Here is a 27,680-nt window from a genome sequence, read left to right as displayed (position 1 = left end):
TGAAAGAAAGAAAGCCATTTATTACGGACTGGAAGCAATCAATTCGCAAAGTGCCTTTCTTCATTGGAACTTCTACTCCTTCCAGTGCGTTCTGCTGTGAAAAGAGAGGAGAAAGGAAGGATTAAACCCCGTGGCGTGCGTTTTTCCTTCTTCCTACAGAGGCGCAGGACGTGGGATTCCTGGGCACTATTTGAAAGGGAATCCAAGGTGGCACCAGGGACCAGAGCAACTATGTGAAGCTGTGAGCCCTTGAAAGAAGAAAAGGAGGGAGAGACACCTGCTGAGAGAAGAGGAGGTAATCAAATCCGGGGAACAGAAACGCAGCCCCAGAAAGAAAGCTCATCTCAAGAGAGTCCCTCTGGAAAGTCTACAGGGAGATGCTGGACTCAGGCTGATCTAAGGAGGTGCTGGTGGTGAGAGGGCGGAGGGAGGGAACTAAGCAAGCCACTGAGGAGTAGGTGGGCTGCGGCTGCAGTCATTTGAGGGCATGGGTTGGGGGTGGGACTATTTATTCATCCATCCATCCCTTCATCCATTCAATAAACATGTATGCACTGAGTATCCACTGAGGGTTATGAAGGTTAGTAAGGCACAGCCCCGACCTCTAAAAGGGAAAACAAGAACTCACAAGCTAGGAGAAAAGACAGAGGCAGTTAGAGTGCAGCCTGGTACAGGCAGTTCCAGAGAGTCCCACGTGCAGGAAACCTCAAGGAAAGGTTTCTGGGAAGACATATGAGACAGACTCCAAGCATAGGATGGGGAGCAGGGTCACTGGGCCTGGGAGTGAAGGTCAAACCCAGACTGGGGGCCGGTGGAACAGTCAACTGTGTGACTCTTCTGTGTGAAGTGAAGGCTGAGAAGCCAGGGACACAGACAGGGACCCTTCCATTGAAGGGAGGGTCCGATTCTGCATGTCCCGAATCTCTAGGGAGTTTAGACTCCACCTCCCAGGTGAACAGGACCTTGACCTGTAAGAGCTGGTGTTAAGGTGTCTCTGGTGGCAGTACAGAGGTGACTTTTAAGATCATCAGGAAGATGCTGACCACACCAGGCTAGAGTGATGAGGCCAGAGCACGGACAGGGTCAGCGCGGTGAAACAGTTCAGAGGAAGGACTGGCAGAACACAGTGACTGATTGGATGAGGGCGGGGAGGAGGTTCAAGATGAATCCATTCCGGTCTGGGTACCTGGAGCTGAGTTGGATACAGGAAGAAGAGTAAGACAGTCCCAAAAGGACGAATTCCATTTTGAGTGTGCTGTGAAACAACTGGACGGAGTGTCTGGCACACTGCTGTTTAATCAAGCCCGCAGTTCCGGCTAGAGGGACAGTGTGTGCGTAGAGGTTGGAATCATCCCCGGACAGGTGGGCATCACGGCCCTGGGGGTGCGTGCGATCACCTGGGAGAGCAGGGACAGTGAGCAGAGGGAGAGCAGAGGCTGGAGCCCTGGTGAACGTCACCGCAGTCTGACGAGCAGGAGGAAGACAGAGGATGCAGCAAGAACAGAGAGACGTCTTGGCTGGAAGGAGGGCCAAGACCAAGTCTCAGGGGCCAGAGGATTTCAGGGAAGAAGGGAGTTTTCCTCAGCATCAGTTCAGCCACGAGGTTCAGCAGAAAGGGAATGGACAGCAGCAAAGGGCGGGTATCGAGCAGGACAGAGCCAGTGCCCTGAGAGAGGGGACAGAGGAGGACCTGCAGACAGCAAGTGCAGACAGCTTTTCCTTAAAGACGTGGTGAGAGGGAACAAGAGAGATGACAGAGAAACTGGGGTAAACTAGAGGGGAAGCCCACTGTACAGCCGGCCCTCGTTATTCACGGAGGTTTGTCTACGCGCTATTATTTTCTTGTTCAGTACTCCTGGTGCTTTTGAGTCATTCCAGGCCATGCATAGAGTGACAAGATTGACAAAGGACCCCACTGAGAACTGCCTTCTTTGCTGCTCTGGGGCGTAGCGTGTAGGACTCCCACACTAATAACCCCCACTAATCGACACTGCTGTGTAGACGCACGTGCATCACTCACGCTGCGCGGTCTGGGGGCCCCTACATCACGCAAAAGTCAGAACTACGCCAGCTGTAAAGACCGGGAAAGCGTGGCGCTCTCAGACAGATTCCTTTCAATGTGAGCCGATTCCCCGCCCTTCCTACGTTAGAATAGCCAAGAAGAAAAACGTTCAGAGCTCTTTTTTTTTTAAAAAAAATACTCCCTTTCACTACCCACTCCTGTATCTTAAATGATTTTCTAACAACCTGAAAGCATCCAGAACAGTCACTGTGAAATTACAGAAACCCTTCCTGGGCTTCTAATTTGTCCCAGAGACGGAGGGAAGCGCAGAGGATTCGTGCTCTGTGAGCCAGGGTCTCCGCCTTCAGAAAGCTCCCCACCGGGCACGCGGCTCCACAGTGTGAGAAGCGTCATCCTGAATCTGGTCCTGCATTTGTTCATTCCTTCCTTTCAACCCGATAGAACCCTTAGGATGTTCTAGACACTACTTTCAGCATTAGGAAGTAGACAAAGGATATTGCTGTTAATACCTTAGTAGGGAGGTATTATTAATCGTATTTTTCTTGTTAGTAAACCAAAATAGCTCATAAGGAGAACGAGGTAGCACGCCCTAAAGGCGCTCGTGGTCTAGCAGGGACAAAAACTAGTACAATGATCGTCACGAATCTTTGAAGAACTGAGCCCGAGAGGTTAGGGGACTGCGTTCCTCCCGCAGCCCCCAAGCTTGGCAGAGCAAGCTGGGAGCCAGGTTCCAGACCCTGGGGATTGGCCCCCTCACTGATCCCCCTGTGCTGGCCTGATCCTAAGATTCCAGGAGCCTCGGAGCACAGTGTGGAAACCTGCCCTGCTGAGGGTCATGGGAGGGCAGGGGCATAACTGGGACACAAGTCAAAATCAATGTCCCAGCCAGGGCAGTGGCCTTTGGCCTTTAGTCTGTGTGGCTTTTAAACAGACGTTTTTTAAGTGATCAGTTTCTTTACAGAAATCAGATCATAAATTTATACTGGGATTATACACACCATATGTATCTCCAATATAATCATTAATGAAGAAAATGCAACCAGTCTATTAAGAATTCTACTTTTCCCCTGAGGATGTTCTGCAAAGCAAAAAGAAATGATTTAACTGTATAAAAAAAGAATATGATGAGTCTGTTTCTTTGTAATGAGCAGTGTCTTGATCTCAGCATGAAGCTGGTTTGTATTTTTAGGGTGCACATAGATTAAAAAGAAAATGTACCGTTTGCATCTTTCATCCAATACAGCCTCGCTGGTAAATTTCCATTCGATTTTAGTAAGATGTCAGTTGACCTCTTTCAAATTCTGGTGGTTAAAAATTAATCATACTATACTTAGACGATTTTTTTTTTTTTTTTTTTTTTTTTGTTAACAGAAGGTCAAGAACCCGAAGTGAAGTTCGGTCATCCACTCAAAAAATACGTCCTGTATGCTTGCTGTGTGCCCGGCCCCATGCAGGGCCCTGGGAGTCACCTCGGCCCTCCCCTGGGAGGGAGGGGGCCTGGTGGCTTACTGTGCCCTGTGATAAGGATTTTAGGGGAGCCCATAAAGGGCCGCATCTCTGGTTTGGGGAGGGGGTGAGAACGGACCTCACGGGGGAAGCAGCACTGAGCTGAGATCTGAGTGATGAGGGGGAATTAGCCGGGCCGATGTCCCAGGCAGAGGGATCGCAGCAGGAGGAACTGCAAATATTTCATTCCTGCAGGAGCTTTGGGGCCAGGTGGACTTGGGAGAGACAACGCTAGAGAAGAGGGCAGGGGCCATGTCACGGAGACCTTTGAGGGCCATGCTAGGGAGTTTGGACTTTACCCTGAAGGCGGACAGTGCTATGTAAGCTGTAAAGCCCGCGACAGCCCCCAGGCTGCATTATTAACTTGTGAGCGTGTATATAAGATAAACGTGCGCTGAATCAATACCTATAATCGCATCCAAAGATTCCTTTTAAATGCGCCCTTGGTGATGTCCCTTTAGTACTTGGGAGCCTTTAGAAAGACAAAGCTGCCTTTGCTTCAGCCCCTAGTACCCAGAGACTCACACACCCGCCAGGCTCAGTGGTGTTAAGTGAGGCTTGAAGAGCCAGGGCTCGACCTCCAGCCCCCACACAGCGGGGCGAAGACACTGCTGCTTCTCTTGGCTCAGGGTCTGCCTCTGCTTTGTCCTGTAGGTGGAGTGAGTACTAAGGGGTTAAAGGAGAAGGACCAGAGTCTCCTCTGCGTTTCCAGATAAACCTGAGGGCAGCGCACAAGGTGGACAGTGTGCGATCGGGACCTGAGGCAAGAATGCTCGTGACAGTTCAGTGGTGATGGTAATGAAATGATGGGCAAAAGCCAGAGAAAATGTGTGGGCAAAATCAGCAGGACTGGACCCCCGTGGATGTTGGGAAAAGATGAAGGGTAAGGAAGAGCCAATGATACCCTAAAGTTCTGAGCTTGAGAAAATTCGGTGGATTCAGTGACGCCTTCAGTTCAGACAGGGAGATGCAGAGAAGGCTAGTCAACTTTCAGGAGCTCACAGACGCTCATAGCAACTACATCCTGGGGGCAGTGGATATAAGGGCCTGGATCTCGGGATAGAGCGAGGTAAGGATGCGTATTTGGAAAGACTTGCACATCAGTGATCAAGTCGGGCAAGTTGAAGGGATGATGGAGTAATCCACAAAAGAAAGAAAGAGCTGGGCTAAGGTGATAATCCAGACGGTCACCAGGATTTAAATGATTGATCAAGAAAAGGAAGGCAGAATAGATGTTAGAGGTTTGAAGGATTCATATCCAGTTTGCAAAGAGCAGAAAAGTGAACGGGAAATGGGGAGGTTCAGGCAGCAGCCGAGACCACAGTTTTGTCCAGAAGCTTAGCAGAGAAGGAAGGATGGAAGGGAGGCAGTTGCTGGGGTGGGGAGACTGGGTCAAAGAAAGGGGCTGTTCTGTTGGTTGGTTTGCTCTTAAAGTGGAGACGTTTGATCACATCAATGGCAACACATAACAAACACCACGGGAAAAGGGCTGAGGGTGCAAGAGTGGAGAGATGACGGGGGAACAGTGCCTGGGAGGAGAGAGGAGGAGGCAGAAGGCCAGGGCGGGAGCTGAGTAGCAGCCTGCAGACGTCTGGAGGTGTGGGAACGGCAGTTTTAAGGCCTTCCATCCCAGTAGCTTCTACTTCTAAACACACATGGTTTTCACCGCGTTCCCTTACCTCCAGGCTGTTACTCGAAGCCACTGTTTATTCTTCCTCTGGGGCGCTGGTTCGGGTACCTTCTATTTCCAGGAGGAATGACCCTTCTCATGATCTCTGAAGACAAAGGGAATTATTCACATCAAGATCTAAGACAACATGGACTCCGTGACTATAAATTAATGAGAAGGACTGTCATGAGCACAACCAGAGCCCTTCCTGCCAAGAGACTACCCAAGAACGTGACGACTTTGCCTTCCTTGGCAAGCTCTCCCTCGCTCTCGCCTGCGTGGTGTTACAGCTGAGCCCAGTGCTGATTTCTCTCCACATGTGATCTGCTGTGAGCCCTCGAGGGCAGGGGTGGTCACATCTATCTCTCAGTCCTCCGTGGAATCTGCCCAGTGCTTGTCACACACATGTGTTGAATTAAATTGAATTCAAAGCAGTCTCCAGAGATGGGCCTCACATCTGTGTCAATGATGGTCCCAAGGCCCCAAATGTTTTTAGAATTCAGCTTTGGGGTTATCTTCTGAGGAATATAAAAAGGATCAGTCACATTCATTTGTATCCATATCATATTTTTTTTGTCCCAAATGACATTTTCCCACTGTGGTAGCCAGCCTCCAAGATGGCCTCCTGGTGTTCACACTCCTGAATATCCCCTCCTACACTGGACCAGGGTTGGTCTGTGTGATTAATAAAATATGCAGAAGTGACGGTATGTCACTTTCAAGGTTAGGTAATAAAAGACTGTGCCTTCTGTTTTGGGAGCTCTCTGTTGCTTGCTCATTCTCCTCTCTCCCTCTCTCTCTGCCTCTCTCCCGTTCTCTCTCTCATCATGTTCTCTGGCAGAAGCCAGCTGTCATGTTTTGTGGGCATTCAGACAGCCATGTGGAAACACCCATATGGTAAGAAATGAAAGAAACCTCAGTCCAGTAGCCCATGAAGAACTGAGGCTTGCCAACAACCATGTGAGTAGTCTTGGAAGTGCATCCCTCAGCCCCAGTCAAGCCTTCAGATGAGATCACAGCCCCAGTCAACGTCTTGTCTGCAATCTTTTAGAGACCCTGAGCCAGAACACCCAGGTAAGCTACTTCTGAGTTCCTGACACTCAGAAACTACAAGATAATAGAAGTTTGTTGTTTTAAGTTGTTAAGTTTTGTGGTAATTTGACACACAGCAATAGATAACTCACATACCCAAATTGGTTATTAATCTGATTAGTTGGAGTTATTTCCAAGTGACTTTTAGTTATTTCCAAAAATCAAATCCAAGGGCAACTGTTTGTCACCACTATAGAGATTCAAAAGAATGGGCCAGAGATTCTGAAGGCATGCCAAAACAGAGTGTTCAAAAACGTTCTCAGCAGTGGTCACATTGTTAGAATAACTGTATTTCTCCCAAAGAGTTACCTGGGAGGAGGTCTAAATTTAGGCATTTTTTAAAGCAAGCCTCAGCGTTCATGCTTCAAATAAACTGGAGTGAGCCTAAGGAGAGTCAGATAGCGCCCTCCATGAAATATTAGTATCTGTGTTATTCACTTTTTTGAAGTATAGTCAGTTACAGTGTGTCAGTTTCTGGTGTACAGCACAATGTCCCAGTCATGTGTATATATATGTATATTCATATTCATATTTTTCTCATTGAAGGTTATTACAAGAACTGAACATGTGCTATAGAGGAGAAACTTTTTTTTAAGTCTATTTTTATATGTAGTGGCCAACATTTGTAAATCTGAAACTCCTGAATTTGTTATTCATTTTACTGAAGAACTCTGATCGTAGGGTGAACTTCACAATCCTGGAAAGCACATGGAAAAACAGAGACTTTAGAGTCTGACAGATCTGTCTCAAAGTCCTATCACTGCCACTCCTTACCTGGATTGAGGTCCTACATTGGCCGTATAGCCTTGGACAAGTTACAGTAGCTCACTAAGCCTCAGTTTGCTCATCTATAAAATGGGAAGGGACATAGTGCTGCCTCTCAGGATGATTGTGAAGTTGAAGAGTAAAACTGTCATGCAACTTGTAGAGAGTGAGAATTTTTCATATACAGTGAACACTGTGAGTTGCTACCCACTTCTTCTACGTAAGGAGGTAATAAACTGGGTGAACAGAGCTGCTATGAGGGTTAAATAAGAAAACTGACTGTAAAAGGGAGAAACTAAATAATTATTAGTCCTGTCTTCTTGCTGAAAAGTACAGTTGAGGATGGAGAGCAAAGAGGAGTTCAGAAGAGTTTGGGGTCTTCAGAAAATGCTCCAGACTGAGGCAGAAGGGAGACCAATGCTGATTTCCTGTGCCAAAATATTAAAAATCTTCTGATAATTTTATTCCTGACAAATTGTGAGTTTTATAGCTTTTCAATGATTGGCAGAACAAGTTTATGCAGGATGGTTCTTTTCATTTTCATTTTAAATATTTTGTACTTCAGGGGTTTATCTCCTACAAAATAGTGTTAGCAGAGTTTGGCTTGATCATAAAAGAATGTGTTGGTGTCCCACCAAAGAAAACAGGACCACTTACCGAGTGACCGCTGGTGAGACGGCTCGCTTCTGGGTCTGTCGGGCATGAGGCCTGTAACACAGGAGCAGTCTTCAGGCAAGCCCCCTCTGACCACTTCTAGAATGTTCTATGCTTTTGTTACTGATGCCACACATACACCTTTCAGGCAAGGAAGCAGTGGAAGGTCACCAAAAAGTTTTGCTGCCATCAGCACCGGTAGGAAAAAGCCTCCCATTTACCTATTTTACCAACAGGTAAAAGTGTTTCTCAAGTCATGGAACACTAACTCAATCCCACTTCAAATGAGAGACCACATTAGAAGGGGAAAAGGAAAGCCCTTCCTCCCCAAAACGAGGTTCTCAGAGGGATGGTCAGCTCTGATCATGTGGCTGGGGGATGACAGAATTCCACACCAACCAGTCAGATGAGGCTTGGTGCAGATACTCCCACCTGTGCATCCTTGCACACTGGGGCCCTGCCACGCTGCCATGCTCCTGGGAGGAAACAAGCGTGTTCAGGTTGGGGGACCCTCTTATGGTAAAAACCAGCATCTGCTGTGTGTAACTGATGGCGATGTTGAGGCCATGAGATAGAATCATGTGTGGAGAAGCTCTGTATAGATATAAAGAGCTGCCAAAATGAAGAGTTGTGTCATTATTGCCGGGTGTCAAGAAAGGAGCAACATTAAAAGCAAATGTTTATTTTCAAAGGTTATGTAGAGATAGCTCCAGTTTTAAATGACTTCCTAACAGAGAGCTTCAACAGGAATTTGATTCACAAATTTAAAAATGCTGAAAAGAATAGATCTCCACTTACCAAGTAAATAACTATTTCTTGATGTAGAGGGTCCCAACATATCCGCAAAAAACATCTAAGTAAATTTAGGCATCAGTATATTTCAGTGCATGAAAGAGAAAAAAAGGAAAGACACTGTAAAAAAATGCAGATATTATCTGGAAGACTCATATGTATTATATCATTTATTTTTAGTGAAATGAGGGGATAAATTATATTAAATAACTTCATGTGGTATTGAACATGTATGTCTAAAAAAGCATGTGAGGAAGAGCAACTTACATGAAGTTTAAATTGTCTAAAAAGGTTTCTACTAGGCTCAAAATGACTCTCAGATGTTGTGGACCAGAAAGACAAAACTTCGTTACATGGACTTGTAAATAGACTGCGTTGAGGTCAGATTTGGGAATTTGCTCTCTATGGAGTTGCCATATGTGTTCAATAAAAAGAGATGTGCACAGGGAGTCTTCATGAAGCCACCGAGAGCCCAGGCAGCAGGCGCACAGTAAGGTGGCTGCTCGGCGCACAGCCTTTCTACCACGTGTCGAGCTGCCCACCCGTTACCCTCTCTGTCCTCAACAGCCGTTAGCCTGCTGGCCCCCATCATAGTGGTAGGTTTAGGAGGGACACAGTTTAGTGGGGAAAGAATAGTCTTTTCAAGAAATGGTGCCGGGACAACTGGATATCCACATGTGAAAAAATGAAGCTGGATCCGTTCCTAATCAGAATGGACCATTGATCTAAACGGAAGACTCATATCAACAGTGTGAGAAAAAATACATCAACTGGACTTCATTAAACTTTAAACTTCTGTTCTTCAAAGGGCACCATCAAGATTAAAACACACACACACACACACACACACAAACACACACACACAAGGACTGGGAGAAAATATTTGCAAACCCTGTATCTGATAAGGAACTTGTAATCTGTAGAAAGAACTCTTACTACTCAACAACAAAAAGACAAAGAACCCACTTTAAAAATTGGCAAAAGATTTGAGTAGATATTTCTCCAAAGAAGATAACAAACAGTTAATCATTAGTCTATTAGGAAAATGCAAATCAAAACTTCACACTCATTAGAATGGCTAAAATTTAAAAAGACAGACAACAGCAAGTGTTGGTAAGGGTGTGTAGAAACTGGAACACACACCTTGCTGGCGTGAAGCGAACATGGTTACAGTTATTATGGAAAACAGTTTGGCAGTTTCTGAAGTTACACATCTAGTAACTATGTGACCCAGAAATGCCACTTGTAGGTACACACCCAAAAGAAATAAAATACATGCCCACGAAAAAACTTGTGCCTGATGCTCACAGCATCATTGCTTGCAGCTGACAGGAAGTAGAAACAACTCCAATTTTGATGAGTTAATGAATGGAGAAATCAAACGTGGTTTATCCATACAACGGACTACCACTCGACAATAAAAAAAGAATGAAGCACTGATCCACGCTACAACATGTGCGAACCTCCAGACATGCTAACTAAAGAGCACCAGTCACAGAAGAACATATATGGTATGTTTTCGTTTAGATGGATTTAGGCAAATCCATAGACAAAGTGGATTAGTGGCTCCTACAGAGCTGGAGGGAGCTGGGAATGGGATAAAGGTACTGGGGGTTCCTTCTGGGAAGATGACATGTCCAGGATTTAGGTAGTGGTGACAGTTGTACAACTTTATGAATACACTAAAAACGACTGAACTGTATGCATTAAAAGGGTGAATTGTATGGTCTGTGAATTATATCTCAATAACGATGTTATTTAAAAATATATATATGTATATGGGACACATAGCCAGTCCCATGGGAGTTAACGCCAGAAGGTGTCTTCAGCTAGAGCTACCGAGAAATGCTCTGTTTTCCACCTAAGCTTAGAGGATGTGAGTCTGGAGTCGCTCGGAGTCCTGCTTCCTGCTTCCTGCTCCCTGCTCATCTGCTAGGTGAGAGAGGGCGGGCCGAGGCAGAGGAGAAGGGGAAAACGAAATGGCACCGACAGCGCTGTCCGTGGGGCCAGCTCCTCCCGCTCGGTCCTGGAAACGCGAACCAGGAAATCATCTCCTTCTGGCGTAGGCTACGTCTAGTTGAATTTCTATCATTTGAGATGGAAGATAGTAAATAAAATGAAATCCCTGTACCGCTCCTCCTCTGAGTTCAGAACCTGTTCAGTTATTCTTGCTCAGTGACTCCTTTTGGACCATTTTGGGTCTCTTGGCTGAAACTCTAGCCAAACCTCATCCCATTCACTCTGAGTCAAAAGGACTTGCCTCAGATCCATTCATCAACCTGCAGACCTTAGCGTTGCCCTCGCCGTGGTGACGCGCCATCGCGCGGTTGACTGACATGTTGCATGGAAACCTTTTATCCTCTACATACTTCTTCAAAATTAAAAAGATAATAATAAAAACTGGGGTGCGGCAGGGAAGGGTATAGCTCAAGTGGCAGAGCACATGCTCAGCATGCATGAGGTCCTAGGTTCAATCCCCCACACCTCCTCTAAGAATAAATAAATTAATAAACCTCATTACCTCACCCCCCCAAAATTGTTTTTAAATAATAAAAATGACCCATAATTTAAACATTTATTTGATTAAGAGAGGATATTAGCAAATTTAGAAATTTATTTTCTCATATCTCTTTACAAAGCTTTTATACTTACTAAAATCATGGAGTGGAAACCTAAATTTTTTTTTTAATCTGACAATTTCTTTCTTCTTTTTTTTAGGGAGGGAAGGTATTTAGGTTTACTCATGCATTTATTCATGGAGCGGGTACTGGGGATGGAACCCAGGACCTCCTGCATGCTAAGCACGTGCTCTACCACTTGAGTTATACCCTCCCCACCCCCCAATTTCTTGTATTACAGACACTTCCTCTCATTGTATCCTTACCAGATATTTTCCAGTTGAGCTAAGTCCTATTTCATCATAATTGGGGTCTTATTCTCCATGGCTTTGCTTCCATCTTTCTCTACATTATATTCTTTTCTCTGGAAATTCTTTTACTATCTACATATGTTTTTCAAGTGGTCTTTATTTTCATTATTCTGGAATTTTTTTTCCAGTTTTATTTCTTTTACTCCCTACTTCCAACAATGATTTATTTGTTCCCTGGCTAAATTCATCCCAGTCAATTGTCTTTCATGTTTGTAATATCACCATTTATTTCACTGAAAATGGTTAACAGCTGTTTTCTAGTTTTTGTTTTTTTCTGTTTCATGTAAGAAGTCTATTTTAGAGTTTCCAGAAATTACTTTAAATCTCCATCTGCTTTCTTCTCTTTCTTTTGAATTGCAGAGTTCTTTCATTAAAAAAATATTTTTTCTTTGCTCATAATTTTTTTAGGATCACCTAATCATTGAGGAAAAGGAGCCTGGGAGTTTATTTTAAAATCTTGTTTGTTTCAGGGGCTAACCGAACTTAACAGCAGAGTCTTCTTACAAAACTTGGGATTGGAAGAAAAGTGAGTGGTCTTCACTCTGCAATTAGAAAGTTGCAACAGATCTGTGGTTTGTGCAAACATTCGGAATCAACTTCCCAAATCAGAGATGGAAGAGAGGTTAAATTAAGGGCCACTTACTTTAAATTGATTTCGATTGTGTTGAAGGTCACAGAACTGGAATCCATCTCTCTCAACATTCACCTCTAACTTCTAGGTCTAGTTAGCTCCCTCCCTCACCTGTCTGCCAGCCTCTGAGGGCCCCCATCTCTTCTTACCTGGTTCCAGTCTGTTCTCCATCTTTTCTGTCACTTCCCTACTTATAGCCCTTCAGTAGCCCCACTGCCGTGAGAATCAAGCCCAGGATCCTTGTACAGCACCCATGAGGTCCATCTTGCCCAGACTGTCTCCTCTCCAGCCCCACCCCCATGCCTCTCTCGCCATGTTTGCTCTTCCAGTCTTAATGGATTTCCATCCATTTCAACCCATCAGCTTAGCTTTAGTCACACTTCAGGGAACTCCGTCATGCTCTCCCCGTGCTGGGAATCTTTTCCTCCCTCCCCTCAACACCCTGTCCCCTTTGTCCTGATGGCACCCTCCTTCCAGTCCCCAGGGAAGGTGCACTCTGCCCCCACGCGCTGTTCCATCCTCTCACCACGAGCTCCCGCGTGCTTGCCTGGCAGTCAGGGTGACCCGTGCTTCATGGGCACCCCCAGACTCAACTGCCAACTCCACGGGGCCAAGCTGAGCTCGCCCTCCTCCTCACTGTCCCCTAGCTTTCCCCACATAAACCTCAAAATCGGTACCAACAGAATGCTTGTGGAATGATGCTTGACCTTGTCCCTTCTGGGTTAGCTTGGCCAAGCGTGCACCCATGTGTCAGCTCCCTGGATGCTTCACTGGAGCCGAACAGGGAGGCCCTGGGCACCTGCTCTAAGACCAAGAAGACAGGGCCCTCGGGAAATCACCCAGAAATCACCTGGGGATTGACCCGCAAAAGTTGCCATTATGGACAAGATCAATTAGGTTCTGCTCAACCCAACATTTTGCAGAGTTCTCCTCTCCTTCCAACAACAAAACCACCCCTGTAACAGGAGTCCCTCAGCCACCAGGGTCACCCCTTCCTAATTCTAAAATGATCTTCCAATGGGGAGACTATAGCTCAGTGATAAAATGCATGCCTAGCATGCACAAGGTCCTGGGTTCAATCCCCAGTGCCTCTGTTTAAAATAAATAAATAAATAAACCAAAAATTTCCTTTCCCACATCAAAAATAAAATAATAAATAAAATAAAATAAAATGGACTTCTGTACAAAGTATGTACAGCACGGGTATGTTAATAATAGAGGAACACTACTTTTATGTCTAATTCTTGAAGTGGAAATTGTATACTCTTCATGTAATTTTCACTAGAGATTTAAATCTTGAGAAATTAAATAAAAATATGAGTAGGAAAAGTTGTTGGGTAGATTCAACTATTTGATGGCAGAAATACTTTTTAAATAGCAGTCAAGGATATTATCCCATTATGACTAAACAAAGAATGTGATAGTTGTGTTTTTATCCCAAGTTAAGAGTCAAAAGGCTTCCTCCTTGACATTTCCTGAGCATCTGTTATGTACCAGGTGCTGGACCAGATCTTTCACGTCGGTTAACTTACTTGGTTTTTGGAACAGCCTCTCAGTGGTCTTTATTACATCCCCGTGATCTGGCGTGTGACTGGTGAAGAAGCTGCAGATCACGGAGATGAGATATCCTGACCTAGACTGCAGAGCTGATAAGTAGTTTTGAACACTAGTGCAGCAAAAGTGCCCCAGTGGTTTGTGCCACTAAACCACAGAGGCAGTGAACTGCAAAATTAGAGCTAAAGCTTTGAAGATTTGCTAATTACTACTTTAAGCTCATTTCCCAAATCTCAGGGCAAAAAAGAGAGAGAGGGGAGAGAGGGAGAGAAGGGGAGATTGGGAAGCAGTAAGGGATACTGAAAATGAGCTTGCAGGTGTAAAAGGGAGACTCCAGGGGAAGACGCAGAGCTGTGCTGGCCCCGCCCAGGTGATGCTCCGGCTACTCTGTCAACCCAGTTTGCTGGTCACAGACCCACACGGACCCTAACGGGTGCTGCTCCGGAGGACGCCAGGCCCCTGCTCATACCTCTTCGCTGCTGTTAGACTCGGAGCTGGAGGACCAGTGGCAGCGGACCCACGCGTCCTGCACCTGCTCGGCAGACACCCGCACGGTGCTCCTGCAGACGGCCACCGGCTGGAAAAGGGGAACAATGAGCTCTATGCCCAGCAGCTGGCAGAGACGCTTAGGACCCTCCCCAAGAAATCAGGCAACACCGTAGGGCTTGACACAATGGTGCGGACAGAAGGGGAAAATCCACAGAGACATTTCATCTTTTCAAAATGAACATTTCTCAAGGCCTAAGCAGAACCGAATGATAGAAGATTTCACTATCTCTTAGTCGTTGGCTGCAGTACAAGTCCCCGGGGGAGGCACACGCGGCCTTCCTGAGCACCGAGCCGGCCGCCTCAAACGGCTTCCCACTTGCACAGAAGGAGGTACGAAGATCTCCACTCCTCTCTCCTGTCCCTTGGCCTCAGATTTCCTTAGAAACAGATGCCAGTGACACTTGGGATCTTTGTAAAACAGAATCACAGAGAAAAGTCTCACGAAACAACCAAACAAAAGATGCCCTTTTCAGAATTGGCATCATTGTGAAGCGACCCAGACATCAAACTGATAAAGTAATGAAACCCTGAGAACGCATACAGCTAAACGTGAATGTCGAGAACAAATTTGGGGTGGTAGTGCTGGCCTGCGTGGGCAGGGTCCTGCCCCTGAGTTAACCAAGCACAGGGCCAGGGGCTGGTCACTGGGGATACAGAATGGACCTTGCCATGGTCCTGACCCCCGTGCGGCCCATGCTGGTGAGAGAGACGGGTTTTATACAACAGTCAACTGTAAAGCAATGCAACTTTCAGGCTGGCGTTTTATATTCACTCAAAATAGAATTTGAAATGTCTCTGGGGCTTTTCTTTGGTATTGGCCTCTTCGCAGTCACTTTGCCTGGAACCATCATTATCCCCATTTTAAAGAGCAGAAAAGTGAGGCAACAGGAGTTAAAGAATTCTCCAGGATTACCCAGGACTATGGACTCCAGAGCTGGAGTCCTCCACCACCAAGCCACACTGCCCTCACCCGGGGAACAGTGTGGACACAGTGAGTGGTGCCCCCAAGGGTGGCCGGACGCCAGGCAGCGGCCAAGCCCTCGGTGTGACTTTGAATCTACTCCAGGGCGTGGAAGAAGACGAGGCGCTCCCTTGCGTTGGCTTCTGGGCTGGTTGCCTTTCCCCCCACACTCACCACATAGTAGCCCCTTTGGAAGTCACAGGTGGCAGGATCTTCTCCAGAATCCCTCCTGCACGTCGTCTCTCGAATGCCAAACTCTATGTCCATGCTCAGGCTGTCCTCATCCAGGACGTTGACCTTCACAAAAACAAAGCATCAGTTGGCCATAGATGGGTTTCTGGTCACATGCTAGAAAGGTCTCTCCCTGCACGAGGAGGAAAAGTGACAGAACCTTCCACCATGGACGCTCTAAATGTCACAGCAATCACCCTGCTCCACGATCTAATTCTGAGGACCAGAGGACGGAGCGCTTTACCAAAAGCACACAATACTTACTGAGATACTGGAACCAGAGCTTAGCTGTCCTAACTCCAAGCTAAGCGTTATAACTTACATCTACAAAGAATCCTCATTATTTACGAATTTGCCTGCTTGCTAAAATGTATTTGTAACCCCTAACCGGTACTGGGGTCCTTTCACAGTCATCCATGGACACACACAAGGCAGCAAAAAGACTCTAGTCCCCGACGGGTCAGACAAGGTGACGTTCCGCCTCCTTGTCTCAGCTGCCTGACTGTACACGTCACTTTCATGATCTATTTTGTGCCACATTTTTCTCATTTTTGTGCTTTTTCTTGGTGATTTTGCTGTTTAAAATGGCCCCCAAGCCAAGTGCTGAGTCCCGTCTAGGGTCCTGAGCACAGGAAGACAGCCATGTGCCTTACGGAGAAGGTACAAATGTTAATAAGCTTGGTTCAGGCGTGAGTTACAGAACTGTTACAGTGAGTTCAGTATTAACGAACCAAGGTATATATTAAATAAGTCTTTAAACAGAAACACACGTAAAACAAGGTCATATGTTGATCAGGTAACAGAAACACTGTGCCCAGAGGCTCCCAGGAACCTGCCTCTGTTTTCCCCCAGTAGCAACAGCTCAGGACACACTAACCCAGTGGTCACAGCATCTTTCTGGGATGTAACTACAGCAAATAACAAGAACCAACTGTATGTGTTTTAAGTGTCATTTTCCTAAAAGAATGTGCCATACTTTGTTAATAATTCCTGAAATAAGTAAGCGGCAAGGACTTCTGTGCTGTACAGTGTTGTCCGGCCTCGCTTCCTGCTTGATCAGTTGCTGACACAGTTTTCCACTCCTTTCCACCAAGGGTGGACACCGGGGGGACCGTCCCAACTTCCCACTGACTCCGTGCTGTTCTGATGACACAGAAGCCTCGTGGCTTCTGAAGTGCCCGCTGTGTGTCCAGCACCAGAGGCAGAGCAGGGAGGACTCCACGGAGCTTAGAGTCCGGTGGGGGCACCACATGATAAACACGTTAACGAAAATTGCGATCAGGACATGGCAGATGACTGTGGTGCTATGAGGGAAAAAGAAAGTGGTGATGGGGATGGGAAACAGATCCTTTAGAGGAGGTGCCAGAGAAATCCTCCCAAGGAAGGCATGTTTAAGCTGAGACTTAAAGGATGGGAAGTGAGGAAAAAGCAGAGCCGGTGTCCTGGGGCTGAACAAGCCCGGCTGTTGTGTGGTGCAAAACGAACAAAAGGAAAACTGCACCCCCGATGCGGGAGAGCTGGGGTGGGCCAGACGGCTTATGGTCGTGTAGCCCGTCGCGAGGCGCTTCGCTTTCATTTTCGTCGCATGGAGAGGGTCTCAGAGGGTTTTAAGAGATAAGAGCTGAGTCACCGCAGCTGCTGCAGGAACAGGATGGCAGCAGGGAGCCAGGTGGGAACCCCTGCCCATCTACACCCCAGGCTCCAAACGTCCCATGGGGCCAATTTGAGTCGGTCACCCATTGGCCTGCTCCCCAGAGAACACTGTGAGAGCACAGACCACTCACAGGGAGGGGACAACGGGCACACGCAGACATTCTGCTTTGGAGAGAAGTGACAAGCTCCAGGCTAGGGGTGGGGGGCCTCCCTCCGACACAGGACGAGAAGCGCTGATACGGCAAGGCTTTCTGAAAGCCAGTGGGACTTACAGCTCAGCTTTGCCTTGTTTGTGACCTTGTTTGTCTATAATTTTTAAATATTAGATATTACATCTCAATCTCATACAAAATTAAAACCTCTTCTGTCAGCCGGAGCGCATCGTGCAGGCTCTCCCCCGCCCCCACCCCCGATCATGCTTCCACCATTTCCCTTAAAGCAATCTGATGAAAGCAAACTGGCAACACCGCGGCTCAGTTAAAAAGATGAAAATGTGGCAGTTTTGAGTACTGATAATTTTATTGAAGTATAAGATGATTTCACAACTGTTTTTGCATCTTTAAGCACTTTTAAGCACACTTTCCAGAATATGGAAGAATGCCTAATAGCTTTTCTTTGTTTTTCATTTCAATTTACTTCCAGGCAGTGAATTTCTGCTCTATGGTGTTTGAAAGAGACAGGACAACTCAGGTGCTCAACAGTAAGGAATCAACTAGCGAAAATCCCAAACCAATGTTATTGCTGAAATAAATTGTGGTACTTTATAATCAATGTTACCATACGATCTGTTTTTCTTAAATAATATATTTTATAACTGCAGATGAAGAGAAAAAGATCCAAAAAGGCATCCTGCCACATGTTCACAGGGAGTGTCTCAGAGGACGGGATAATGGATGTTACTTTTGGTTTCCTCTTTCTTGTTGTATCTTGTAGCTCTTTATAATGAGTACGTTTCTGTTTTTTACTTCAAAAAGAAATAGAAATATACGAGCAATAAAAGACCCATAATAATCCCTTTTGGGAATTATGTTTAATTTTATAGGTCGACTTAGCTGGGCCACAGTGTCCAGATGCTTGCTCAAACATTAATCTGGATGTTTCTGTGAAGGTGTTTTGGGATGAGATTAAAGTGGTAGACTTTGAGCAAAGCAGATTATCCTCCTTCATGTGGGTGGGCCTCATCTAATCAGTTGAAGGCCTGAATAGAACAAAGACTGACCTTTTCCCAAGCAGAAAGGAGTTCGGCCAGCAGAAGGCCCTCAGACTTGAACTGCAATGTCACTTCTTCCCTGGATCTCCAGCCTCACCCACCCTAAAGATTTTGGCTTTACCAAGCCTCCACAATGGAGTGAGCCAATTCTTAAAAATAAATCTCTCTCTGTCTCTCTCTCTCTGTCTTATTTTCTGTGGAGATGCCTGACTAACACCATGATCATTTGGGTTCTTCAAACTAAGTCCTGATGATTGGACCAAAAGTAAAGATCTAGTGCAGCTGGCCAGAAGAATTTAGAAAGCCAAAAAGTGAAAAATGCCAAGAAGGGTAAAAATGGACAGAAATGGGCATGGATCCATAAAAGATCCCACAGCCCCTGTGGCTTTGCTTCCAAATGTCCCAGAATCCACACACTCGCCATCCTCCCTGCACCCACTTGGAGCTCTTCTGCCACCGGCACGGCTGTGTCCCTGGCCCCCCACTCCCCACGGCAGCTGGGGAGATCTCCGAAGGCCTTCTTGCACTTTCTCTGTTCAAGGCCCTCCCCTCCCCCAGGTAGGGGGTCTTCCCTTTAATGAGGCCGGAAGTTCTCATCACTGAGTGAGTCTTAGCTCAAATGTGGCACCTCCAGGGAGCCCTCCACGCCACCAGAGGGCTGCCCCAGCCCCAGCCCCAGCCCAGTCTCATCCATCCACCACCCTGTTCTTTCTTCTCCACAGGACTCCCCACTCTCTGAAACTAACTTCACTTATTTACAGAATTTGCACCCCCTTCTCCCTTCTTCCCCCTCCCTCCCTCCCTGCTCTCTTCCTCGCTCTCCCCAGTGGAATCTGAGCACCACGGAAGCACAGCCTTGTCCAGCCTCCTCTCTCCTCGTCCCCAGCCCAGGGCCTGTGTCCACCTTTCCTTCCTGTGCTTGTGTCCAGAGGGGACAGCCCGAGTGAGCCGAGTGTTGATGTTGGAGCAAGGAAACCATCGTGGCGGAAGTCACGTGGCCCCACGTTTCCCATCCTTCTTTAAACTTGGAGTCCAAGAGGTAAGTAATTTAAAATTAATTTCAAGAGTATTTGATCCAGGTCTGCTGCTAAAACCCAATGCACGTTAGACTGACCAGGAAACATTTAAGAATATGAGCCCTGCCCTCTGAGACTAAGATTTAATTAGGTGTCATCTCTCCTGGACCTCAGGGAAATTTCCATCTTCCAGATAATGCTAGTGTACAGCAGGGTTGAGAACCCCTGGGCTTTTTAAGCAAACTCAGGGATAAAGCAGCAGGGCCTGACCCTTCTCCCTCAGTCCACTGAACTCTACCCCAAAACTTTCACACATACACAAACATGACCAAACCACTTATTTCCTTTGGACATATTCCTAGAAATGAAATCATCAGATCAAAAGTTATAAATGTTTGCCATTTTTAATGTTTAACGTGTTTATAAACACACTTAACACATAGTTCCAAGTTGCTTTCCAAAGATAATTTTACCAAACTGCACTCTCTCCAGCAGTGTTTGAGGGTTCCTTTTCACTGTGCTATTTTAATTCTGATTTTGTTGGCTTTCAGAGAGGTGAGATATCTCTCCAAGTGTTTCAAGCTCATCTGTATGTCTCCTCCCGTGAATTTTTTTATACCCTCAGTGCCAATGATCTTTTCCTTCATTCCTTTCCTGAGGGCTTTGCTTAGCTCTGAGTGTATCTCTTGCGTCTACTGGCAGGGACGGAATTGGTGTATTTTTAGCCATCTTTAGGGCATTTCTAGAAGGTGTGACCAACAATACAGCAAAACATGAGCCACGTTTAAGAAGAAAGGAACGTCACCAGGAGAGATCAGAGGAGGAGGGTTTTCCTTCCCCTGGGAGAAGAAAGGAAGTTTTCGTGGAAGGGACATGGCGAATGTAACTTGACCGATGAATCTGAACACGGATAAAAGACTGGGGAGAAGCGGGGAAGGCACTCTTTCTGGCAAAAGATCACACACACGCATACAAAAGCGTGTTCATTTGCAGGTGCACGTGTGTCTGGGCTCAGGTCTGTCACCAAGGTGGCACATGTGCTGGAATGAGCCCTGGATGACCACGCCTCACGCTGGCTTGTCTCCACTGGCCAGATCTCCGTGGTGTCAGTAACTGGTCCTCTCAGGACCTGTCCTCACACTCTTATTCACTTAATTAATTAACCACTAACCTTCTTGTGTCGTGAGCACTGGCTAAATCACAAGTAAATTTAAACTTCATTTACAACCTTGGCAAGAGGACACTGATTCCCCCACGCCACACGTGGATTTCATTAAATGCAAAGGACGGAAGCCAGTTTAGCCAGTGCGCGAGGGAGGGGTTCCTCAGTCTGTCCAGGACTCTTCCAGAAGGAATTCACCCTTCGTCTTGGCAGCTGACTGCGCACGTCATGCGGTGCCTCCACACCAGGACGTCAGGCCACGTGACCCCAGCCCGGCCAGGACAGCAGGGCTCTGGGCTGGGAGCCTAGCTGAAGCACCGCCCTCATCTTGGTGACCTACGGCCTGGCTGGGAGAGACAACTGGGGCAACTCGATTAACTTCCTGGGAACCTGGAAATGAGGACCTGAGCCAGTTTCTGAAGAAGAGGGGCCAAGGGGAATGCATTGTGTTTGGAGACTGGACCCCAGAAGCCTCGAACCGTGTGCTCCTCCCAGGAGGGAGGGAGCAGACTAGGTGTGCACTAAGGTGGCGCCCAGCAGGGGTCGGGGAGGGGAGCAGGGAGGCAGAGAGAAAGTGATGACCTCTGGCCTCGGCTGCCTGGACCCCTGGCCATGTCCCCACGGTTCCCAGTTCCCAGGTGGCCTGGCTGCAAGTTCTCATCAGTGTGACCTGGAACTATGTAGAACCTCCCCACCTCCCATCTTAACCTAAACTCTTCGAAGAAGAGGACAGCTATTTATAGAACAAGAGGCAGGCCACCTGGGGCCCAGGGAGGAGAGAGGCCGCCTGCGGTCTAGTTTCTCATTTACTTTGAAATTCATTTCTCCATTTCTTTCTTTGCCAATCATGGACTTAGTCATTGGAAGCCCATGAAAATTCATCTTTTCCCATTTCCCAAAGCTAACAGGAAACAGACTATTACCATGCTGACAAAGGAAAGTGGATTTCCTTGGCTCAAACACCAGAATTTATTTCCTGTAAGTATTAGGAGCAGAACTGCTGGACTGGAAAAGGCCTTCTTTCTAGTAAACACGCAGTAGGAGCCACGGGGACTGTGCGTACAGAAGCAGGAAGCGCAGAGGGGGACAGCTGGAAGCAGGAGGTGGGGCCAGAGGGAAGGAAACTGCGGGAGAATCCGGCATCCAAAGCGGGGCTGTGAGAGCTTTATGACCATCATCGTAATTAAATCCTTTCTCGACTGAAAGAGAGTGTGAAAGGGCTGAATGGCTGCTGTCTATTTAAACTGGCAAAAATTGCTAAGTGGAATCAAAAAAAGGCAAAAGGAAAAGCCCCAGAGAGCAGTGTAAATAGGACGAGCGAAGGCGCAAGGGGGGCACTTACTCTTTTCACTGAGCTTCTGAACGCCCGGAACAGGTAAGGGCTCAGCGACTGGGAGTTCACTTTTGCCAGCGAGGCGCGGACTGCCTCCCTCAGAGAGGACGGGCCGTAGTCGTAGACGGGGAAGCCTGCGCTCACGAGCACACGGGGACACGGTGAGACGGGGGACACGGACCAGGGCGGCTCCACGTCGCTGCCGGCGGCCTGTCCCTGAGCTCCTTACCTGCGCAAGACCAGTAGTTCGTTCCAAGAACCAGCACGATCAGCGCCTTCATCGCCGTCTTCTCCATCCTGGGGAGAACGATTTCAGTTCAGCGCCAGGGGTTGTCTCTTGACAAGTGACAAGTCTTCTTGAAAGCAGCCCTTGGCCAGATGTGACCCGGCTTGCTCTCTCTGGCCGCAGCAGACTGCCGTTCAAACAGACACCGCTGGGCCTGGGGTCAATATTTACTGCTGGCTTTTCCTGTGGAAAGGTTCCAGGTGGAGGCCACTTCTGAAGTCCCGACCGCCACATGGGACTTTAGCCCGCGGCAAGAGGCCTCGCGAGGTCCGGGGACTCCATGAACACTGCTTGCTTCTGTTTTAATTTCACCCACGTGGGCTGCCTGTTTCTCTGTATTTTCGTTTCATTTTCGGAGGCACGTGATGTAATCTTGCTTTCAACAAAATAGTTAATTATATTTATTTTTTAAGTTTTGGGGGGGGGGCGTGGGTAATTAAGTTTATTTACTTTTTTATTTGTTTTTAAATGGAGGTCCTGGGGATTGAACTTAGGACCTCATGCATTCTAAGCACACGCTCTACCACTGAGCTCTACCCTACCTCCAAAATGGTTAATTTTATTTTTTTTTAATTTTTAATTTTTTTTTAAATTTTGGGGGTAATTAGGTTCATTTACTTATTTGTTTGGTTTTTTTAAATGGAGGTACTGGCAATTGAACCCAGGACCTCATGCATGCTAAGCACCTGCTCTGCCATTCAGCTGTACCCACCCCTCAAGATGGTTAATTTTAAATTGGTGTCTATTTAGTTCTCTCTCATGTTCCTGAAGATCTTGCGGTTGATGATTTATAAAAATGGTGTGGTGATTTCATGATCCTACTGGAAACGATGACTGCCAGGGAGAGAATTGAATCTGTAGGATTTAAATGTGCCAAGCAAGTATCCATGCAATGAAAAACAGTGACACATCTTTGTGTCCACCAATGGACACACGTCTACTAATGGGCACTTTTTTTGCACTTCACCTGGATAAGGAGATGCATATTGGTGGTTGCCTTGTTCTGTAAGAACCCAAGGTAGGTTGTGAATCATTTCTTTCTAGTAATACAGAAAATAGTTTGTATTGTATGCAGGTCATGGTGTTCTCATTCTCTGGATTTATGCATAAGAAGCTGTATTTTCCTGGGGCTCAAAAAACCTGGACTGAAATCCTGGCTCCACATTTTTCAGGCATGGACCCTAGGGCATAGTACTCAATGCCTTTGAACCTCAACTTCCTCACCTATAAAATGGGCATAAATGGTTAGCCATAAAGACGTATGATTAGCCAGAGAAAGATTGATTTTAAGGAACTGGCTCATGCAATGGTCAAGGCTTAGCAATTCCAAACTCTACAGGGTGCACTGGCAGGCTGGAGACCCAGGGCAGAGTTGCACTGGAGTCCAAAGCTGGTCTACTGCCACCATTGCTTCCTGCTCAGGAGAAGTCAGTCTTTGTTTAGTCAGGCCTTTAACTGATTGGATGTGGCCCACCCATAACATGGAGAGTAATCTGATGTCCTCAGAGTCCACTGAGTTAAGAGTTAATCTCATTTAAAAGTTATCTTCATGGAAACATCCACAGTAATGCTTGATCTGGGCACCACGGCCAAGCTGAGGTATAAAATTAAGCATCACATAAAAATTAAATAACAAACCCTTGGAAGAATGCTTAGCAAATTAATTACTCAATAAATGGTAACTGCTAGTAAGATTTCAATTCGATAAATATTTTTTAGTATGTGCTACATAAAAAGGCAACAGGGCCAGAGAATATCTAAATGGACTAATAATCTAGCTCAGCCCGCTTAAACAAGGTAAACGCAAGAGTCAATAGGGAAGCAAGAATGGCTAGGAGGATTCTCGGGGCAGGGGCAGAGGTGGGGGGACACCAGCAGTTTGCCCAGTGCTCCTGACCTCGGTTCCCAGGTGGTCGCATGTCTCTTTGAACAGATGCAGAAGCGCCCAACGGGAGAGAAGGAGACTCAGGCCAGGAAGAAAGAGCCGGCTGGAAACCATGGGGCGGGGACTGCAGCCATTTACCAAGGACGTGATGCGGGGTGATGATGTAACTTTTAATTACTGCTACTATGTAAGGCAATTTTATTAATTAAAATGTCACCTCTGCCTCGCCCGCCATTTGCACAAAGGTCTAAAATCATGCTTCTGACTTTACATTCTGTCTGGATCATGAATATTCACTGCCCTGACCCCAAAGGTGTTCTTGCTGTGAGTCTTACCTATCAGTACATTGGCACAAAAGTGTATTTAAAATCCCTGGAAAACCTCAGTGCCTCCATGCCCCCAGCCCCGCGCAGCACCTCTGCGTCCAGCAGCTCCTGGCCTCATCTTGGGCCACCCTCCTCCCTACACGAGGCTCCAGCCACAATTGTGTCCTTGCTGTTCCTTGGAGACAATGAGTGACTTCCATCCCATGGCCTTTGTGCCTCTCCTTCCAACACACAACAATGACTTTCCTCTTGCTTCCCCCCCTCAGCTCCTTCTCATCATTTGAGTTTTAATTTGAATAGCACCTCCTTGGAGAGCTTCCCTGACTGCCCACCTCAACATCACACAGCTGCTTGTTACTGAGTCCAAGCTGGTACTGCTCGCTGCACAACAGGCCAATAAATCGAGAGACGAGTTGTTGAGGCAAGGAATAGCGACTTTATTCAGAAAGTCAGCAGCCTGAGGGGATGGTGGACTAGTGTCCCAAAGAACCATCTCACCTGAGTTTGGATGCTAGTTTCTTTTATACAGCAAAGCAGGGGAGGTGAGGAGGTAAGTAAAAAATGGGATAGATTGTTGCAATTATTTCCTGGGGTTCTGACCAGACTCCAGAGGGGATGTGTTAATTTCTCCTTTCTTGGAGCCATTTACAGGTAAGACTGGCCAGGGTGTTTCCTGTGAGCCAAACAAAGATATTTTAGCTTATGCTCAGGCATGGGAAGCAGGGTTCCCAGAGATGGGCCGTTATGTATACTTTAAGCTATAGGCAACATCCTTTAAGTGGTTAACTTGTGGCAAAAGAACACAAAGGTTAAAGTAAAAGAAACATTCAATATGGAGTCAGATTTGTTCTTCCCTGCTATTCTCTGCCCCTGACATCAGTTTGCTTCTTCCCTTTTAGGGCTTAACACAAAGCACAATAATATTGCATTGTTAGATATGTTCTTTCTCCCATAGTTGACTAGAAGCTCGGTGGGACAGGAACCACGCCTGTCTTGTCAATGCCATACTGCAGCACCCAGATGGAAACACAATGAAATATTTGTTGAATGAATACATGAATGAGTGAGTGAGCACACACAGTCTCTCTGAATCCCAATCCAAGTCTTTCTTTTTGAAGCCAGTACTGATTTCTGGTGTGTGAAAGGGACACAAAACAGTGCACTATGAAATGATGACCACTATGATTTGTGATTCTGTTACTCTTAACCTGGTTTGAACTCAATTCCATTAGAGTCTTCCAGATTTAACTAACCATACCATCTGGCTGCAAACTCCAGGGTCTCATTAAATGAGCAGTAATAATAAAAGTAATTGCACAAGAGTAGAGGAGATTAAGCAGACAGCAATAAAATGATGTTGCCAGCACAGGGCTATTGATTTTGTTTGTAGCTTGCTGGCGCGAGGATACATCGTTTTGTTTCTCAGATTCATTTGGTTACAATCAACATTGACACCGGGCAGGCAGAGCCACCACTGATTAGTGCTAAAAAGCGATTACTACTAAAAATGCCTCTGCAGAGTTCTGTCATGACTGATAAACCTAGAAGATTAAATATAAGCCAGACACTGAAATTCAGGCCATAATGATTTCTTTCATTGTTCTCTTTCTGATCTGCAGAAATGTGTACAGCATTCATTCCAGCCGTTTTCTGCTGTTCCAACAAAAAATTGTTTAGTTAAGGTATTAAAATATTTGTATCACTAAGTGAGGAACACATTGTAGCTTTTCTTATACAGCCTCTGGAAGTTCATAGAAAATTCATCACAGGAAGCTTAACCAGCAATTGGGAAAAGGCTGAATAAAGCTGGGTGGGCGTCCACATCATAGACTAATATGATTCATTACTATCTTCTTTATTATTTCTCTTGAGATAGTTTCTTTTCATTTTGATCATCTCTACAGTAATATTATTTGAGAAAAATCACTGAATTTAGAGCAAGTGTAAACCAAATCTTCATCAGATCCACAAACCACAAATTTTGCAGCTGTCTTCCAATTTCTTGTAAAAGCATGGATTCTAAACTCCTGAATTCTACTGCCGAGAGGATTGCCAAAGATCATACCTTTCCATCTTCTGGAAATGTCAATATTATTGCTACTTTTATTTTATAAGGGATGACATGTTTATTTGCAAGCAAAATAGTAGAAATCAGAAGTTCTTAAAGTGTTGTCCCCAGACCAGCAGCCTCAGCACCACCTGGGAACTTACTGAAAATGTGAATTTGCAAACCCAACCCCAGACTTACCACATCAGAAACTCTAGGGGGAAGACCCAGCCATCGATGTTTCACAAATCCTGATTTAGAGCAATAGTTCTCAACTCGGGTGAGTTTGTGCCTCAGGACATTTGACAACATCTGGAGACATTTTCAGTTGTCAACATCTGGGGGAGAGGGTGCTACTGGGAATCTAGCAGGTAGAAGCAAAAGGTGCTACAATGCACAGGACAAAACTCCATAACAAAACTCCAAGTCCAAAACCTCGATGGTGCCGAGACTGAGAAGCCCTGGTGAAAGCAAAGAACCTTTGATCAGCAACCCTGAGTCTTAATCATGGTTTCCTATTCATTTTCACTTATTGTTTTATTTTGTCTTTCAGTGTTTTATGTCCTACAAATGATTCTTTCTTGTTTTAAACCCATTCAACTTGTTTTTGGTTTCTACTAGTGTTATCTTTAGAAGATCTTCCTCCAGCTTAGAATCACATAAATGTTTACTTATATGTTATGATTTCCCTTTTACATTTAATTAGTTAATCCATTTGGAATTCATTTTGATAAAAGTTGTGAAACAATGATCTAACAATTTCTTTGTTGTATTAAACTCCTTGTACCTGAAATATGTAAATTGTTTCTATTTCCTGACCAAGCCATGACTAAGAGGATGTGCTTCATCAAAACAAGAGCATTAGCTAAGCAAAATGAAGGATCAGTTTGAATCAGCTTCATCCTCATGTGACCAAAAACTCAATACCAGACTAAATACTATGGAAGTTTATTTCTCACACTAAAAAATAATAATAAAACTGTGACAATAAGCATCCCAGTGCTTGTTTTGTGGCTTAATAATTATTAGAGAACTAGACTCCTTCAAAATATTCTTGTCATTATGGTCCAAAATGATTGCTGGAGCTCCAGCCATCACATTCTATTCCATGCAGCTTGATAAAGAAAAATACAAAAAAAAGGGTGAGCCTCTTTTCTTTAAGGACACTTTCTAAAAGACACATACAGTATTATTGCTTACATCTCATTGGCCAAAAATAAGTTACGGAGCCCACCTACTGCAAGGGAGGCTAGGAAATGTAATGCATATCTAGGAGAATAGATGTTGGGATAGCAATAATAATCTTTGCCAATTTGAGTTGTAGGAACTAGGGGATTTATGCTTCACAATATGAAGATGAAGGGAATCTCCAGGGAGACAACTGTACAGGGGGATGGAGGGAAACT

General features: G+C 45.9%; 1 protein-coding gene and 1 long non-coding RNA gene across 3 annotated transcripts; one reads left to right on the top strand and one right to left on the bottom strand.

Annotated features, from left to right (window-relative positions):
* SPP2 (secreted phosphoprotein 2) lies at positions 1–22,309 on the bottom strand. Of its 2 annotated transcripts, none has more exons than XM_014564710.2 (8): positions 21,960–22,309; positions 21,740–21,864; positions 15,300–15,422; positions 14,085–14,192; positions 8,508–8,562; positions 7,713–7,763; positions 5,209–5,304; positions 1–91 (listed from the first exon to the last, which is right to left on the bottom strand). In XM_014564710.2, the coding sequence occupies exons 1-7, from the start codon at positions 22,024–22,026 to the stop codon at positions 5,219–5,221; spliced, it is 615 nt and encodes a 204-aa protein (XP_014420196.1). In that variant the 5' UTR covers positions 22,027–22,309; the 3' UTR covers positions 1–91; positions 5,209–5,218. The 2 variants fall into 2 exon arrangements, with proteins under 2 accessions (XP_014420196.1, XP_006191187.1); XM_006191125.3 differs by having other exon boundaries at positions 1–94; positions 21,960–22,308.
* A 285-nt stretch (positions 22,310–22,594) lies between these two features.
* On the top strand, positions 22,595–27,273 carry LOC116663806. The gene is made up of 2 exons (XR_004320162.1): positions 22,595–23,034; positions 23,950–27,273. It is a non-coding gene; the product is annotated as an uncharacterized LOC116663806 (long non-coding RNA).
* Positions 27,274–27,680: the final 407 nt, after the last annotated feature.

Source organism: Camelus ferus, chromosome 5 (assembly GCF_009834535.1).
Source record: "Camelus ferus isolate YT-003-E chromosome 5, BCGSAC_Cfer_1.0, whole genome shotgun sequence".
Classification (NCBI taxonomy): Eukaryota; Metazoa; Chordata; class Mammalia; order Artiodactyla; family Camelidae; genus Camelus; species Camelus ferus.
Note: the sequence above shows the minus strand (reverse complement) of the source record. Positions and strands in the feature narration are given on the sequence as shown.